The sequence below is a fragment of the Pelodiscus sinensis genome, chromosome 1, assembly GCF_049634645.1.
Source record: "Pelodiscus sinensis isolate JC-2024 chromosome 1, ASM4963464v1, whole genome shotgun sequence".
Taxonomy (NCBI): domain Eukaryota; kingdom Metazoa; phylum Chordata; order Testudines; family Trionychidae; genus Pelodiscus; species Pelodiscus sinensis.
Genome location: NC_134711.1, coordinates 316381056 through 316400362, shown reverse-complemented (window position 1 = coordinate 316400362; position 19307 = coordinate 316381056). Strand labels below are relative to the sequence as shown.

The 19307-nt window shown below is 45.2% G+C and overlaps 1 protein-coding gene across 5 annotated transcripts in view; it reads right to left on the bottom strand.

Moving 5' to 3' along the window:
* The window catches only part of GAB2 (GRB2 associated binding protein 2), a 174526-nt gene extending 158705 nt beyond the window's left edge, over positions 1-15821 (bottom strand). For 2 of the 5 annotated variants that reach the window (XM_075919477.1, XM_075919478.1), the window contains exon 1: positions 15337-15821. Coding sequence is in view for 3 of the 5 variants with exons in the window: in XM_075919478.1 (XP_075775593.1) it covers positions 15337-15408 (72 nt within the window). In the remaining 2 variants the exon portion in view is untranslated. The remainder of the gene's footprint in view (positions 1-15336) is intronic. The other 3 variants (XM_075919479.1, XM_006131908.4, XM_006131909.4) reach the window with 3 other exon arrangements.
* Between the last annotated feature and the right edge of the window lie 3486 nt (positions 15822-19307).

Here is a 19307-nt window from a genome sequence, read left to right as displayed (position 1 = left end):
CCCTTGTCTTTCCCCACCTCTTGCTGCCTCTTGCAAGCAAGGGGACGGGGAGTTGACTAGTCAACTAGCCTGTCAACTATCTGATAAGCATTTGCTTATCAGATACTTCACTAATCGTTCACATTCCTACTAGCTAGACCATCGCTTTAAATTATATAAACCACTCAAGGCTTATACATCAATGAACCAAAAAGTTGTTGCCTGTGTTTTACTTAGCCCCTGTAAGGCACCTCAGAAATGATAGATTATAAAACTCCCATGGACTTCAGAAGGAGCTCTGCCTGAGTAAGTACTTCAGGACTGTCCTTGTATTAACAGAACTCTAGAAGCACATGACAAATGAGAGTTTGCTCTGCTCTAATATGATCACTGCGATGTCAACCCAGGATAATCCCTGTGGGACTTCCTACTGTTGGAATATTTGTGTTTATATTTCATAGTGAGACAGGGTGGGGGTGGCATATTGAGCTATCACAGAGGAGATGGGGCAGACTTTGTTTGCATTGGCAAAACTGAAGAATTTCTTTCACAGAACTAAGAAAATAAATAAGCAACTCGCCCCCTCCCAGGCCTCCCTTATAGCCTGTAGATGTAATCGTCGTTTATCAAAGCTCACAAGGCCTAGAAAACAAAAGAGATGGATCCAAATGACAGGGGAAACACTGAGCAGAGCCGATAATTGAAAAGTAGGAAAAATGGAAGGTATTCTTTGTTCCTGTACTTTTCTTACGAACTCAGGGCATGTTTACAGTATGCAGAAGATTGATGACGACAGAGTCAATCTTCCGGGGTTCAGTTTAGCGGGTCTAGTACACTGGACTGATCAGCCAATCTTGTGCCTTCCTTTGGAATGCCCATTTTATAAAAGGCAAAACAATGCCTAGCCCATAGCTTGCTCCATCACACTCTTAAGGCAGGACTGAACATCTATTAGAATCCTTAGTCACAATGGAAATGTATTCACAGTCACAGACCTACAGTAAATTGCCTTAACAGCCGCTAACTGTTGCTCTAATGGCTAAAACATCATCCTAAATGACCAAGCTGCCATACAAATATATTCATCATTATTCTACAGCATTCCAGTCATCCTGGCACAGAAATACAGCAGCATATTGACTTTTATTACGCAGCTAAGCTGAGGCTTCCACCGTCTTAAAGCAAAACACATGCACAGCACAACATGTTAAATTCTGGACAGGATCCCCTCTACTGACACAGCCCATCACCAGCACTATCCTTAACATGCTGGTGTCTGTTGCTCCGTTTCCCCCCCTCCATTCCCATGTGTGATTAACTTTCCAGTCATCATATTTTCCTGTTTGGCAGCCAGACTGAAATCTTTAAACCCACGCATATGGCCAAATTAGTTCCTGGCATCACCCCCTTCACTTCGGTGAAGTTATATGAGGGGTGAATTTAGTTCATAAAGCTTTAACGTTTCCCAACACAGGACCACAAGATGGATCATTCCAGAACAGACATTATAAGCATGAAGGTTGGGCTTGTGGCTAAGGTAACAAATGAGGCTTGAAGAAATCTGGGATTCAATTCCAAGCTCTGCAATAAACTTTCTGGGGCAGCTATTTCCTCTCCCTATGCCTCAGTTCACCAGCTGTAAAATGGGCATAAGAAGTTACCAGCTGCAGTCGTACTCCTAAAAAGGAACAGGGCAAGTCAGCACCTCTCAAGGGTATCGTGCCATGTGTTCTGCAGACAGCATTGCAATGGTTTGTGCTTGGTGCACATTGTTGAGGCTCTCTCTGCAACCATAAATACTAGAAACATGTTTTCTTTATGAGAGAGGTCAGTTTCTGGATCACCATCCTGCATCATGGCAATGAATTCCACAGTTGGACAACTGTGGAATACACTGGGCCCTGATAATAACTACCTAACCCAAGGCGCAAGGATTCATTTGGTAATATTTGTGCAATGCTGCGGTGACAGGAGAATTTAGAGAGATGAGTGTGAATTCCACATGAAGCTGGAGGAGGATAGAGAGAAGCAGTAAAAAGAAAGAAAGAAAGAAAGAAAGAAAGAAAGAAAGAAAGAAAGAAAGAAAGAAAGAAAGAAAGAAAGAAAGAAAGAAAGAAAGAAAGAAAGAAAGAAAGAAAGAAAGAAAGAAAGAAAGAAAGAAATTCCAGTCTTTCCTGTAAAGCTTTTGTACACACACACACACACACACACACACACACACACACACACACACACACACACACACACACACACAGAGAGAGAGAGAGAAAGAGAGAGAGAGAGAGAGAGAAGGGAAACTAACACACAGGACTAGTTCTCCCATTTACTAGTCATAAAAAGGGATATGCCAAGGTCTCTCAATCAATGCATTTTAAAGATATATCATTGAACTCTTTTGTTTGTTTAAATAGACAACCCTTGAGATTATCAGAGAAGGGAAATAATATGAGTAGAGTTTGGGGCTGGGAAGCTGAGATCATTGATTCTGAATAGGAAAATCTTAGTATGATGGTAAATGGCTAGGGAGAGAAAAATGCAGCAAGATTAAATAGAGGCTAGGTATGCACATTAAATAACAGAGTTATGTCAGTTAGTCTATAAGGTGCCACAGGACTCCTCGCCACTTTTGTCATATGGCTAGGAATTCAGGGCTCTTCTATTGGTGCAGATCCATCAACTTTCCCACAATTACACTGATTCACAGAGGCTGAGGAACTAGCCCTAAATCCTCATGTTAGAGAGGGCCTCAAGTTGCCAGATATCGATCCATATTTGAAGCACCCTAAAGTTGGAGGGAGCTCACATCAAGAGCATGGGGTTGGGCTTTCTGTACTTTAAATAACCATACAGAAAATGAGATCCCTTTGGGGCAATCTTGGCTGTCTGAGGCCATGTCTATACTACCGCAGGCTGTCAACCTAAGTTACCCGACCTCAGCTACGTGAATAACTTAAGTCTGCTTATCACAGTATCTTCACAGTGGTAAGCCAATAGCTGACACTCTCCCATCGACTTCCCCTATTCTTCTCGTTTTGGTGGAATATCAGAGTTGATGGGATAGCGCTCGGTGGCCGATTTATCGCACCTATACCCGACCTGCTAAATCAAATGCTGCTAGATAGATCACTGCTGATCAATCCACTAGCTAGTGAAGACACGCCCTCATCATTGCCATAGACACTACAAATAAAACAAAGTCTTTGTCTTGGAGGAGCTTATTGGCAACACAGCATCACACTGAAAGGGGAGGATAAGAAAGGCCAATAGAGTAAAGAGAGATCATTAGTATCTTAGCATTATTACTGAAGTGCTGAACAGATGTTTGTCCTGAATAGTAGCTAGCATGCAAAGGAGATAATCTTGTCACACATGCGATAAGTATGGCAATCCTGCCACACTTTATTGTGCATGCATGGGGAGGGATGCTGGAGAAAGGAGGCATATGGTAAGGGGGAGAAATTGCTAGCTGCTAAATCTGTATAGTTATTCTCCGGTGGATTCTGAATCCAGCCTGATCAGGGCATCCCAATCACCATCTCTGTGCTAATTAAATACTGGCTGAGGATGAAAGGCAGTATTATCATTAAGCAATGGGGCAATCTTTTCCATACAGAGTAAGAGAATGGCCTGGGAAGACAACTAACTGCACTGGGAAAGAGGGGTTACAAACATGCTGGCTTTTGGTCTTTGGTTTCCCCCATTCTCATGCATATGCGTTTGGAGTTGGTAGCTGTACCAAGGTGGAGATGGGAGTTTATAAACTTTCCAACAGTTGAACACGAGTGTGTCAAACCTCCTTATCTCACTCAGCCTCAACATCCAGGGGAGCCTGCAGCTAGTGGGAATACTTGTGGCACACAGAAATGCAAAAACAAACCTTCCAGCATTTTATGATGAAGAACTATAGGGACTCCAATTCTGGCTCGTGCTGAATCAGCCACATCCTATTAGGAGTTTAGGTGCTCATCACCGCCCCCCCAGGATCAGGCCCTCTAAAATGGCCTTAAGTTAGCTTTCTTAACTAATGTGAATTTGAAAAAGTTATGGATGAGGAACAACTGAAATCTACTGCCTGAGGAAGGAAGAAGGAAGGAAGGAAGGATAGATGTCACATGGGCTCAATGAAAAAATATTCCATACATCTTTACAAGTTAGCCATGAACTGACATTCCAAGCGGCCCCATAAACATCCTATTTTTAACATGCAGGGTTTTTTTAGTGTTTTCATCCTGCCACCCTCACCTCTCCTGTCTGACTATGGCACAGGACACATGCATCATCCAGCTACTAGCTGATTTCTAGTTTGTATATATCCACGTTTCAAAATATGGTAGCAAGTCAGCAGCCAAGAAGGATTTTATATTTGCCACTATGTTGCACATTCTAGCTACTCAGAACTCCACGGTGGCAACGGGGATCAAACACAACTTTTCCTGATCCAAAAGCACGTGGCTAGGTCACTTCAGTAAAAGGAAACTCTCTGCTAGCAGTACACAGGCTATGACTCACAATTGAGCAGTTCTGAATCTGTCCAGTAGAAGGCAGTGGTTCACTTGCAATTACTACCTCCTTGCATTTAAAATAGTGTTGTAGGTCCTCAAAACACTGCACAGAAATGTTTACTTTTAGGAATGGGATCATTGCTCACATTCACAGCTGACACTAGATTAATCATCATAGAGTGATCATGCGCAAAACAGGTGCTTTTAAAAAATAAGACAAATAGATAACTTATTCAATAGAAGCCTCATCACAAAGTCTCTTTTTTATAACAAAAAACAGAACGAGAAGGCAGCTGCAGTTGCAAACAACCATCCTCTCCATTCAGCTCTATCTTCAAATCCTACTGCTGCTGCAAGGTCTTCCAGCCCTAGACCTTCAGATATCAGACCTTATTTGCACCAGCTGGCTGCACTGAATGTTTGATTCTCAATCAACATATTTTCTATAGTTGATGTACATGGGCATGAGTCTGCAAACCCTCACGAAAACTGACTTCAAAGGGACCACTCAGGTGAGCAAAAATTCATAACTGGCCCTGGTCATTCAGTGTGATCCAGATAGGCTGCACGTATCTGGAGCCTCGCTGATGTTAGCAAGGTCTCCGTTTTGACGTAAGAACATAGCAATTGACAGACCGGTTCTGAAACTGTGGTCCAAGAAATCCCCACAGTAAGCAGAAGGTCTTATCCTAAGCCCTACTAGTGAGGGATGTGGGGTTAAACATGCAAAACATGAAGGTTTATCTGCCTTCCCTTCTTTGGATTTTTGTTTTTTGGTTACAATCAGTTATTCTAGTTCTGGAAATTCTCGTTATCTGTATACCACATCTAGACCTTTGTTGACGCTTGCTACGTTTTTGGCCTCCACTTTATTTGGTGGCAGTGAGTTCCATGAACTAATTATACAGTGTGCAGTTCTTGCATAATGAGATCAGAAGTTCCTGATCTACCTTCTCTAGACTCTGAATTAGTTTAGACACTTTTAGCTTGTCACCTCCTTTCTAAGAAAAAGCATCCCAATCCTTTCCATCTCTCTTCCCAGGAAAGTTTTCCCATGCTCCTAATCACTCTGGCTGCTCATCTCCAAAAATCTGGTGTCAGGGGTCCACCCCCACACATCACACTGACGACAAAGAGCATTTTTTCCAGCAACATATTCTGTACAGCTGTGCACACTGCCTTTGCTAAACAAATAACCCCCAGACCACTGGAATCAATGTAATGCTTTCCATTGACTTTGATGGGCTTTTGATCTGGCCCTGAATGAAAGTCTACAATACAGACACATACACCTGTCTTCAACATGAGCCTTTGTATTTCACTGTTTGTCCGCCTCCCTCTCTCTCCTCCCCCTCCCCCTCCCCACCAAATTCCAGCCCTGCGACGGTCACAGTGCACCCAGCATCTGCATGTGTGAACACAACACTATGGATATGACAATGCTGCACTGGAGATGGTGACTAAGTTCAGCTGCCAACTTCACTTCCCTATATCCTGACACCCTGGCTCTGATCCCTGACCCATTAAACAATGAACTGCTCTGTTTAATGTGGTTGAGCATTCTTCCCACTGAATTCTCACATCTGATGTTCTGTGCAGCAAACAGAATGCAAGGAGCATGGAAGGGGAAAAAAATCCAACCCTCATATCACTGATTCTTCTTAAATCTACGCAGGTGATACCTGTACCTTCCTATAGGCTCCCTATATGGACTGAGTTCTTTAGGAACAGTGCTAGACAGCTGAGAAATGGCAGAGAGCTGCAAGCTGCATGTGATATTGACAGTATGAAGGCAGTTAATCTATTTTCCACTGGCAATGTGCACATATAATTAATATTATGTCTGCCCCACATTATGCCAGATATTGTTCCTAAACACCAGAGTGTGCAACCACAGAGGGAAGTTTATGTATCTACAGACACACGGGACAGCTGCTGGAATCATGTGGCAGAAAGGGCTGTTATTCATGAATGATGCTTCAATTGAGTTATGCAGGGAGCCTTCCCTCTCCCAGTGGGACCTCTCTCCAGTTGAGTGGGAACTGTATTCAGCAATTTGGAAAAACCAGGTGCCTCAATAAACGTAGGGATAAGATTTTCAAAACCTACAAATGACTATTATTATTAATCATGTTTATTACAATAGGGCTGAGACACCAGACATGGAAAAGCACCAAAAAGTAGGCAGTCCCTGCCCTAACAACCTTCCAGTCTAAATAGTGGTGGATTTGATTTTTTGGGATGCCCAAGTTGAGACACCACCGTAAAATGGCTTCATTTTCAGAGAGTGTCTTTTCCTGAAGAATCACTAGACACTTCTGAAAGGTTGGGTTTAGAAGCCTTATTTTAAGCAGCTATTGTTTACAGCCCTGGTGTATAGCCCTGCACTACTGGACTTTAAAGCCAAGACAGTTGTATTGGTAGGAAACCTATCACTGGCCCAGGAGTGAATTTTCCCATCCTGGGCAGTAGGTGGAAGCAGTTTTGGGTGCATATTTTGGACAGAGAAATTTGTTCCTACGCGCTAGTGAAATAAATGCAAAGAACCACCAGACCGATACAAAGATTCCCTGATGCTCTCAAGTTCTCCAGTGAAATCACACACCAGCTGAATAATCATGAAGAAAGGAGATAAATATATAAAAAAAGGGCAACTCCAGAAACAAAATCCCCCATGAATTGCTTCCCACGGAGAAACAGGCATCCTTGTCCGACCTAGACAGCAAGATGTGCACTTATGCCCTTTAAGCAGGAACTGTGTGTCTTTTCCACTCAGCTTCTGAAAATGCAGTTGAAAGGTAACACATATCTGCTTGCTTTGGAGAGAGTCTTTGACAAGAGAAAGACTGTAAGATCTCTGGGGTGGGAGCTATCTTTAAAGTTGGTGCTGTCCCAGTACAAATGAATGCTACAATCTATGGTCTGTGCTATGCAGGAATCAGACTACATCAGGGGTGGTAAAAGGGGTCTCCATGGGCCAGATCCAGCCCGCCAAGTGGGTTGATCTGGCCTGTGGCCGCCCTGCTGCTCCTCTGCCCCCAGGCCAATCGAGACCTGCAAAATGGCCTCTTAGCTTGCAGCTTCATGTGAGGAAATAATAACACACTGTATTTACATGATGCCTTTCCACTGAGTGGTATTCTAGGTGTGTCACGATACAGAAATTAAAATCCCGTAAAATTACAAAGCCAAGTGTAATAGTCCCTAGCATGTTTCTAATTCTTGTTTTAACCTTTCTCAGCTGACCTCTTGGGGAAAGTGGGTATATGCCATGGTGGGGCTAGAAGGGATAAGGTGAAGTAGGAGGATATCCACTAGCTCATGCAGCAGAGGCTAATACGTTTAATTCCAGAGATGCCACGTTCGACCTGGGGTCTGTTTGTATGATACTCAGAAGATCTGCTCTGCTACTGATTGCCCTGTGTGATCTTGGTCAAGTCAATTGATGTCTCTGTACCTCAGGGGGCAATAATGCTTCCTTTGTTTTTTATCTACCTTGTCTATTAGACTGTAAGTTCTCCAGGTCAGGAATTGTCTGTCACTGTGTTTCTACAGCACTATGCAATATGGGCTCCCAATTTTGACAGCCCTACCTCTGCTGGTAATACAAAGAAATAATTTGTAATATCTGTTCTGCATCTAAGTCACTAATATCTGCTTTGGTCCAGTAAACAGCATTACATCACCCACTGCATGTGACATTTGTTTGTGAAAGCCCAGGCTGTAATATCACTTCTGGTCTCCTCCAAAGAAAAATTAATCCAGCTTCCTGTTATACTTTCCTTAAGTGCTGTTTGTCTTTCTTAAGTTCAACTTATGTTTTGCCATCATCAATCTTTTATGTCCACAGTGGACTTTGCCAGGGACATGGGCCAGTCCTGATGTCATGATGCAAGCTTGATAGAGAGAGAAAAATTCTTTCAAGCAATGTTACCAAAGCCAAAGCATGAGGCAAATACGTATTGTGAAGGAAATGAATCCAGTATAACACTTGGTCTCCAAGGATGGGGATTTATAGATGTAAATTGCAGTGCAACGAAATGAGACTATAATCAGTAGGTTCTCCCAGTCAAATATGATGGCTGGCTATAAAAAAGGCCTCGGTATTTTTATGACCAATAAGTAGAAGGAGGGAACAAAACAGCCAGTTGTAGTGCATCACCCTGTCCAGCCGGTTTGGGGATCACATCTCCATACGGCATTGCATCATCAGCATGGTTCAGCACAAACACTATAAGGAAACACCTCTGGCAGTACAGGAGTTGTGTTAGCTGACCTAGTAGATCTTTTCCAGCTCTAACTGAGGTTTATAAAGATTTGTTCCTCCTTCCTCTGGAGGGTGGGCTGCTGCTAGAAGCACTCAATGAACCAGAGTTCTGATTCTAACCATCTGTTCATAAGGGAGAATTTGGCTACAGCTGTGCAAGTTCACAGCTGATGTAAGAAGATGCCACTTAATCAACATCAATGGTGTTGGAACCTCTTTCACTAGGAGTGAGTTTGGCTAACAATGTCTGTGGTGCCCTGAGGACTTCATATGTGTTCAGTTAAAAGGCCACCAGTCAGGTCATATGTTGGCAGGAATCCACCAAGGTCTCTCTCGTGTGGCTTTGTTATTCCCTTGATGCAGACCATGACCTCTAACACACTCTAATCTCATGACCAGCCTACTCTGAAACATAGTTCAAAAGAGCAGAACCACAATTCACCTCCATTAAAATGGAGTCCTGACCCATTTTGGGGTCCTGACCCTCAGTCTGAGAACCCTAGTTCGGTGTTTTTCAAACTTAGGTCACACGATTGCCAGGGTAGGCCACTGGTGAGCCTACACTGCTTTATTTACTTAATGTGTCTGTAGCCACAGAGCCCCGCAGTTCCCATTGGCTGGAAACAAGGAACTGCAGCCAATGGGAGCTGCAAGGTTCCATGGCTATGGACACATTAAGTAAACAAAGCATTGTAGGCCTGCCAGTGGCTTACCCTGGCGGCCCCACAACCTGCGCCACAATCCAATTTTGAAAAACGCTGCCCTAGAAGTTCTCTTCAGGGAGCCACTCCCACCTGTTCTTATATCCAAGTGAAATAAAATGAGCCTCAGTGAGTCAACTAAAGACACTTAAGAGGGCAATCCTTTTTGGAAAGGGTTAAGAGGTTGTGGTGACTGAGGTGAACCCTGCTAGCCTGTGACACTCCCATTAACTCTATGGGTATGTCTACACTAGCCCCCTAGTTCGAACTAGGGAGGCTAATGTAGGCATTCGAAGTTGCAAATCAAGCCCGGGATTTAAATATCCCGGGCTTGATTTGCATCTTCACGTCCAGGCGCCATTTTTAAATCCCCTTAGTCCGAACTAACTACAGGACTTAGTTTGAGTTAACGTTTGACTGCCGCGTGTAGCCGCGGGCAGTTAGTTCGGACTATGGGGATTTAAAAATGGCACCCAGACGGGAAGATGCAAATCAAGCCCGGGATATTTAAATCCCGGGCTTGATTTGCAACTTCGAATGCCTACATTAGCCTCCCTAGTTCAAACTAGGGGACTAGTGTAGACATACCCTATGTGCTTGCATCTGGCAGAACAGTCCGTTTGTTACTGGAGATCGGGTAAGACTTTATGCCCCTGGTACAGAAGTGACCTATGAGACATTTTACATGCTGAAGGTCCGAATCACCTCTCATTTATATCCATACAAGCCCAGTGTAATGAATTGAGCTACACTTGTGCAATAACAGTGAAATTTCTTGTATAAAACACAAACAGCTCAGCCAACCAGATCAAATGTTAACACTGCTGTATGAAGATGAGCAGGGTGGAGTGAACTGGTTTAATTAGAGGATAAGAAACAGTTTACTCCCAGAATTACACAGCAAACACAAAATCTTTAGGAGTGGCTAAGTGCTCTTTTATAATTGTATACTGTATCTTCCCTCCCTCTGACCTGAAATTGTTAGGAGTCTTACCATTATGATATCAAGCCTAGCTGAGATCGGATCCCCATTGTGCTAAAGGCTGTTTAAACACAGTAAGGGCACTGTCCCTGCCCACAGAGCTAGCAGCCTAAATAGGCAAGACAAAGGATGAGACAGTAACTATAACTTCTGATCCTGATTTTTATATTCATACAGCACCTTTTGTGCAAAGGGACCTCAAAGCATGTTACAGAGACAACACACAAAGGATCAAATACCCCACTACTGAAATACAGCTTCCTCTCTAGTGAAACAGCAGCTTATGGACTCTGCAGAGCATCAATGTACCATGCTACCAGGCATATCATTACACCACTGCATCTGGAGGGAGGTTATGAAATTGTGCAAGGAGAAATTTGGATAGGTCCCTGGGTTTAGCACCTTACCAAGACCAATCAGGATCGGTCTTTGCCACCATTTCCACAAAAGTCAGCTCCGTGCCTCCTACTTACACTGAAGCAACACTCCTCTACCTGGACACTTATGGAAGGGACACATTTATAGGGAGCGTCTCTTCATGTCTGACAATACAAATAAAATTATGGAACAGTTTCTTGTGTAAATACACTCAAATCCTGAATGAGCCAACGCATGATCAGAAAGGGCCCCCTGGGGTCTAAATTCAAAGCATAGGTCATTGCAGTAACAGAGGAAGCAATGCAGTTAAACAGGGGCACTCTTCTCTCTCAACCAGCACAGAAACCAATGCGGGGGGTGGACTGCGTGTGTGTGTGGGGGTGGGGGGGGGGTGTGGGGGGGGGAGTTGTTGTTTTTCCAAGGAGATGGAAAACTGAGGTCCAGACTTGTTTCCATTGCTGAGCCCACAGGACATTTTACAAGAGTAGAGGTCTCCTACATGCATAAGGATGGTGCCAATCTAACGCCTTCCATGTGAGGATCTCAAGTATGTGCAGTTGCTTACCTCTTTCTGACCCCTTGTCAGACAGGTACCGTGAGCATTACCGCCACCATTTCATACACCTGGAAAACGAAGACCAATGTTTTCCAAGCCAGCCACTGACTTTTGCACTTAGCTGGAAACGCTGAGGCCCTGACCCCCAAAGAGATTGACGCTCCTTGCTGACATTAATTTCAATGTGATTTAGATGCTTACATTCTGTTACGTATCTGGGCATGGATTTCAATGGGAACTGCGAGTGCTCAGGATTTCTGAAAATCAGGTCCAAATGTTTCAAGATGGACACCCAAGACTGAACAAATTAAAAAAATATCAGTGCCCATTTTTGGCAACTGAGGCTGAGACTCTCTGCACGACACTAGGCAAGCGACTATAAGAGACAGCACTAAAATCCAAGTCTAACTTCCGTACCTGGGAATATGGTATCCCTTGGAGTTACATGTGTTTATACCTGCCTTTGTCACATCTCGTCTTGAAAACAATGAGTAGCATTGCTGTGTGCTGTTGCAAGCTATGGCATTTCACCCCAGAGATGGCTGCATTTCCAAGGGAGGATATTTTTCTAAAACACGTGGTTTGCAAAGTGCTCTAGGATCTAACTGTGTGAAAGGCACCCTTATACTCACATATCTTTATCATTTGTCTCCTGCATTTCACATCCTCATACACAGCATTTAAAAGATTTCCTCTGCTCTTGCTGGAATGCTGGAGTACACGCTGGACATTCACAGGGCTAAATGAGTATACTTTCATTGGACAGTTAATGACATTTGTTGGGGAAAAGTCACTTGGCGATTCAGTGTAGTCAATTTTTTGTAAGGAGGATGCTGCTTTGATCAATTAACCTAAAGGCAGCCTCTATTGCTCAGTACACAAAATAAATCCGTCCAGCTACCAGAAAGTCTAAATAAATACTTCAGTGTTTTAATAGTTTGATCTTTTAAAGAAGTCTAACATAAAGAGATCAAATTGTTTAAATACAGTGAGACCAAAGTATCATGTCTGGTGGTTAGAGTGGGAATTGGGTGCATTGGATTCGTTCAGTGGCTTTGGGCAAATCACACAGTCTTTGATTGGTGCTGACATACTGCAGTGACAAGCATGGTACAGGAACCTAAATAGATCTAATCTCATCCCCAGCATAAAATGACGCAGCACCTATGAAATCTGTGGCACGGTGCCCATTTGGTGCTTGGCTAATTTTGAGTCATTCCCTCAGTTCCACCTTCTGTAAAATGGGACTAATAATATCTGCTTATTTGCACATCTTTGCTATAATGCTTAAGCAATTTAAAGAGTTGCAGCCTAAATTAGGCTCTGGTGACACCCATGATGCTTTATGTTTGCCAAGTGAAAGCAATGAGAACCTAAGGAATAATTTTGCTGATGCAGCCTAAGGAAGGCCAAAATCCACTTTGCTCTCCCAAAGCTATGCTGTCTGTCTCTGAGGGTATGTCTACACTACCCCCCTAGTTCGAACTAGGGGGGTAATGTATGCATACCGAACTTGCTAATGAAGCCCGGGATTTGAATTTCCCGGGCTTCATTAGCAAGTTCGGTATGCATACATTACCCCCCTAGTTCGAACTAGGGGGGTAGTGTAGACATACCCTGAGTGCTAAAATCCAGGGGACACTTATTTTTGTCACTAGAGTCAGCGGATCTCACTCTGAATTCATCCCAGGAACAGATCTGCAGGGTCCGAAGACAGCAACTTCACATAGCCGCTTTGCAAAGCCACACAATGACACGCTGTAACACTAGTGCCATCCTGAGACATCTTCAGATGGAGAGCTCAAGGCAATGAGATTTATTTTAATAAGTCCAGAGTGTGGTATAACTTCTGTTCAGATGCTTTACAACTTATAGGAACTGTTTGATCTTAACAACTAATGATAGCACTTCAATAGCCCTTTATGTCTTCAAAGCATTTGTCAAAAGTTAAATAATTAACGCTAATGACAAGGGGGAAGCTTAAGAAATAAAACCAGTTCTACCAAGATAAAATATCACTGCACATCGGGCAAAGGTGTTCAGAGCCATTCTTAAAAAAAAAAGATAAGGGAGAGTTTAAAGGATACCGCTCTTTGTACAGAAGTGGAGGTGAAGGTAACGAAGAACTAGGATATGTCTAGTGTAAAAAAAGGGGTGTTCTTAACTCAGGTTAAAATAGTAGCGAAGACACGGCAAGTCTGCTTTTAACTTGGGTTAATAGCAACTTGAGTTCAATCCCAGGCTGCCCCACTGGATTTAACTGGAGCTGCTCTCCCAAGCTGCCTTGTCTTCACTACTATTTTAACCCACCTTAGCTATCACGTATGTGGCACACGACACAGTAAATGCTGGAAGAAGAAAGTTCATTCATTGTGAAGTATCTAAACTAACCCTTAAAAAACGGACAAAAATGTAGCTTTCATGGGCACAATAATGAAAGCTCATGATACCGTCTACATTTTTTGTTAGTCTCTAAGGTACTGCAGGACCATTAGTTGTTTTTTAAGTTGTTTCAGGTACAGACTAACATGGCTACCCCTCTGAGACTTTTAAACTAACCCTTGTTCCTTTGGAGGGTGTGTTCCTTTCCTATAGTTGGTTCCCCACCAAGAGATAAATCCCAACAATGGGTACAGTAATTCTGGATGATATAAAGACACTAAGGTGCCTAAATAAGTTTGAGAATCTGAGCCTGAGCTCAGATGATATCAATAGATTTTTCCGCCTGTGCAAGATGTAGAAACGCCAAGCACCTTTGGGGTTGGGTGAGATTGATTTGAGTCTCTTTAACCAGTCAGGAGACATCTGCAGCACTTGGTGTAGGCCAAGATGTCTGCTGAAATAATTGCACTGACTTCCAACACCAGCAGAGAATTTGGCTCTGACTATTACTAATTAATGGGATCCCATCTGAGGGTCTGTAGCCATGATGCTGCGCTCTGCAGTGTGTATGGGAGGGGCTCCCTTGGCCTGCAGAGGAGGTGGAAAGAGTCAAGGAATCTGCATCTGTGGTGCTTATATGGTCATTGCTCCCCCTGGCCCCAATGGGAGGGGGGTCCCAGCTGCTCTAGACCCTCCTTTGCCCTGGACTCCCCTGATGCCCGGGCTACAGTGCCTCTGGCTACGAGGAGGGAAGGGGGAGAAGAAGCCTCAAAACGGACACTCCAGCTCACTGATCTCAGAGCCGCGTCCACATGCCCCACCCCTGCTGCCTGCATCCCGCCTCGCGGAGACAGGGGTCCGATCCTTGGCTGGCGTGAAGCGGCCAGCCAGAGCCAGGCTCCCTTGCCTCCAGCTGGCGGCTAGCGGCAATGACACCAGCTAGGCGGCTGCTGCCCGGGGGCTGAGGCCCTTCCCTGGGGCTTTGTCTCCAGGGGGCTCCTCGCCCTCTCCACGTGGGTTGCTGCGGCGCGCAAGCTCAGAGGGAAGCCGGGTCCCAATAACAGCGGACCCCACGCTGCACCCTCCTGGCACCCGCAGAGGCCAGCACACGTGCCCCAGCCCACACACCAACGCTGCCGCTGGGGCCCCGCACCGCCCGCCCGTCGCCGGGCTGCAGCGCGCCCCGCCCGAAGGATCAAGTCTCTGCCGCCCGCCTGGGCGTTTGCAGACAGGAGCCAGCCCCGCACCCCGGGGCGGCAGGTGCGGGGTCAAGGCGCGGAGGGCTCCGCTCCACCCGCGTGGCGGGCTCCTCCCCGGCCGGGTCAGTGCCGCAAGGCAGCACCGACTCCGTCCCGTCCAGCCTGGCTCGCCGGGCTGGGGCTGGCGCGGGGCAGGGTCCCGCTGGGGCGCAGCGGCCCCGCCCTGTGCCGAGCATCCCGCCGCAGCGGAGGTGGGAGCATCAGCCGCACGCCAAGCCCGGAGCTCCTGGGGGTCGCCGCGGTGCCCCGGATCCGTCCCCGCCCGGGGGCACCGCCGCGGGATCCTCCCACTCCCGGGCCCCCCGCGGCCGGCAGGTCGGGGCTACTCACGTATCGTCTCAACTTCTTCTCCGGGGGCGACTTGCGCAGCCAGCCGGCGCACACCACCTCCCCGCCGCTCATCCCGGGCTGCCCAGCCGGATCCCCGCGGCGCCGGCCTCATACACACGGGCTGCTCCTGCCTTGCTACGCGCCCAGCCCGCGGCCGCCCCTTCCCCGGGCTCAGCGCCGCCGGGCCCCCTGGAGCGCCGGGGTCAGTGGCGGCACCGCTCAGCCGGAGCCCGCCTTCGCCCGGCAGCCAGCGCCTCTGCCCCAGCCTCGCTCGCTGCACACCAGGGACTCCTCGTCGTCTTATCCAGAGATCCTGGGCTGGCCGCCGGCAGCTCCCCTCGGCTGGCTGGCTCACGCACCCTTTCAAACCCAGCTGTTCCGAGCTGGGAAGCAGGAAACCGCCTCTTGCTCCCCATACACCACGCCTCCCTCCCTCCCCGCCAGCCTGAGATACCAGACTGGCTGGCTTGCAGCATCAGCTTCCAAGGCAAGGTCAGCGAGGGGATGCTCAGACACGGGCGGGGCTGTGGGCTTCAGCCCTTCCCCCGCCTCCACGCGGAGATTTTTGACACTACTCCATGCTGCGTTAGAGGGATTCCCTGTCCAACAGCAACAACTCACTAGATTACAGATAACACAGCAGGTGAGCGCATGGATGGGAGCAGGGCTCTGCCTAATACAGGAGCCTGTCCTCTATAGACTCCGCTGCCAGCTGCTTCAGAGCCAGATACTCGGTAGAAGGAGATGATGGGATAATTCCCCCTCCCCTATGGAAAATTTCTTTATCACGCCAAGCTGGAGAGGCTGGTTTGTGCTCAACAGCTGGAGAAAAATGAGGGAGCCATGGCAAACAACAAGGGGACGAAATCCGGACCCTAGGGCTACGTCCACACTGCATTCTAAACTAGAAATAAGATACACAATTTGCACTGTGCAAATTGCATAGTTTATTTGGAGTTTATTTCGAAATAAAGTGCTATTTTGAGGCATTCCTTAACCCTTGTGGAATGAGGGTTATCGGGATGCTTATAAGATGCGGGGTAGCTATTTTGGGATACCTCTGCTATCCTGAAATAACTCTGATGTGTAGATATACCCTGGGAGGCCTGTGGTGGCTACTCTGCAATTAGCATTAGGGAAAGGGATCAATAACCTGTCATATTGATTTTTAAATAATGTCACAGCACCCATTGAAAGTGGATGTGAGCACTGCCAGTATGATGCCTTATTAGCTGGGTTTCATATTACAGTTCCCACTGAAATTTGCCTTCACCCCAGTGGCAGCTGGATTTTACTCTCTCTCCTTCTGAATTTTTAAATACTTATAAAAATGGATTACTGGAAATAGAGTGAACTGAGAAGCTAAAAGATGAAAATGGCTCTGGTCCTGATTCTCTGTTGCTGGATCTCTTGGTCCTAGATACAATGCCAGGTTACTTACAGCACAGCAGTGTGAGCTATTGGGTAGAGAAGACCTGTGTTCTAAGTCCTAGCTCTGCCATAAACCTGCTTAGGCAAAACATGTCATGGCTCAGTGCCTCAGTTGTCCTTTCCATCCTTTGTCTACTTGTCTAATCTTTATGGACAGGGACTCTCTTACCATGTGTTTGTAGGGCACCTAGCACAAAAGGGCCCTCACCTCAGTTGGGGATGGTAATACAAATAAACACTAATAATACTTGCACTTAAATAACATCATTTATATATGAATCTTCAGTCACTGCAGTCAGTATTTAACCCTTGCACTGCCTGCCTGAGGTAAATATAACACCTATTTCCCAGATGGGGAACTGAAATATAGTGAATTTCTATATTAACCAAGGCTACAGTGTTTTGCATTTATGAATCTGTAAGGGAGAATTCCTTCAAAGCAGTCTCTGCTATTGATTAGCAATCTAGAAAAAAATATGTTTTCCAGCTCCTAATTTTCTTATTCTGTGTTGACACAAGCATCTAAAAACAGGATCTTCTCCTCACTCAGCATCCAAGTTACAGTCCTGATCTAAAGCACACTGAAGCCAATGGGAATCTTTACACAGACTTCAACGGGCTTTGAATCAGACCCTAAATTCTTTATAGTACACAGTGTATAATGGAGCCTTGACTGTGAAACCATATAGTGCCAGATTCTCAAATGAAGACAGTCAAGATAGTCAGTTGATTGCATTGGAACTATCCTGATTTACATTAGTTGAGCATTTGGCTTGTAATCTCTCTTTGATTTCAAGGGGACTTTGGATGTTTTCTTATTGAAAACAGCTCTTCATTGCTCCAAATTCTCCTCTTAGTTATCTAAGTGTTTGTAAATCTGGATTAACTCTTAATAAAGTTGATGGAATTATTCCAGATTTACACTGCCATACCTGAGATCAGAAACTGGCCCAATGTCTCTTACTGATAATATACAGAGCCATTATGGTGTGTATACTAATGATTCATGACTTAAGACCTTATTCACACCCCATATTAACATAGGTGCATTACAACTGGCCTTAAATTGGATATTACAAAGAATTCTGTCTGGATTTTTATATTAACAAGCTCCATCATACATAGTGTTGATATATACTATGTACATACCATATACCTCTACACTTAATACTTTAGGATTAGAGTGGATCAAATTATATAGCATAAGTTATTCAACACATTTGGTGACATTTTATGGATAAACTATCCATTTCTCCCCTTATTTTTATTTTACTGAGCTGGTTGAATCACAAAATACATTTGAACTCATTGCAAAATCCAGCCAGCTGCGATACCTGATTAATTACTTCCCCTTTTCTTGCCCCTCCCTACTGAAAAATCTGACAGCACATCTCTGAGAGAGCTATGATTTGCAGCTGTCTGCAAGCCAGGTGGAATATCCAGAGCGGAAAGGGGTGCTATTTCCCCCTTTCTCGAACACATTAGCATCCCTAAAATGAAGTACAGGCCGCAAGCAGACATAAGCACATACACGTCAGAAGCAAAGATGTTCGTAGGGAAGGCTCTTATCACATGCTTGTCTGATTCTGCGGTGACTCAGTATTGCAAGACTAAGAATGGCATGCAATTTGGCAATGCGAATGTGATGCAATACAAGTGCACTCAAGCTTGGAGCTATTTATAGAGCAATGCACCCACACTCTATCCCAACACACTTGCCGGAGTTAAAGAGGAAAGGAGAGTACGGGGCATATGTTGTAGGACAGCAGAGATATAATGGCATCAAGCTGGTGCCCCACTGCATTTTGTTACCCTTTAAAACTTGCAAAGCCAAGGCTTGTTCTGATGTGGTAGTGTGTGCAGCCACATTGCACGTGGAGCTGACTACAGAAGATACAAGCTGCCGTTGCAGCCAGCAAGGGGATTGAACGAGGAGCCGCATAAAGCTCTAGAGTGTGATCTGAAGAGCCAGGTGCCTTGGCTGAAAGCTGTACAGACTCACAGCCTTTGTGGAACAGGCATAGATGGCACAAGACTGGACATCAGGAAAGGTAACACACATAAACCTCTAGGGGAACTCTTTAACCTTCCTGGGCATTCAACAACAGATTTGAAAGTAGCCATCCTACAAAAGAAGTTCAAGATCAATTCCAGAGGGAGACAGCTGAACTGGAGTTCATTTGCAAATTCAATATAATCAACTCTTGACTGAATAAGGATCGTAACTAGTTAATGTACTATGAAGACAATGTCCCCTCTTGATACTCTCATTTCACTAAATCCTGTGAATGAGTCCTCATTTTTATTTATTTACACACACACACACACACCCACCCCTGTAACTTCCTATCCAAATCACGTGAAGTGGGTTTTATCCACAAAACCTTATGCCCTAATAAATGTGTTAGTCTCTAAGGGTATGTCTACACTACAGTTTTTTTTCAGAAAAACGGCTGTTTTTCTGAAAAAACTTCAATTACGTCCACACTGCAATCGCATTCTTTTGAAAGAAAATCAAAAGAATAGAAGAGGTTTTCTGG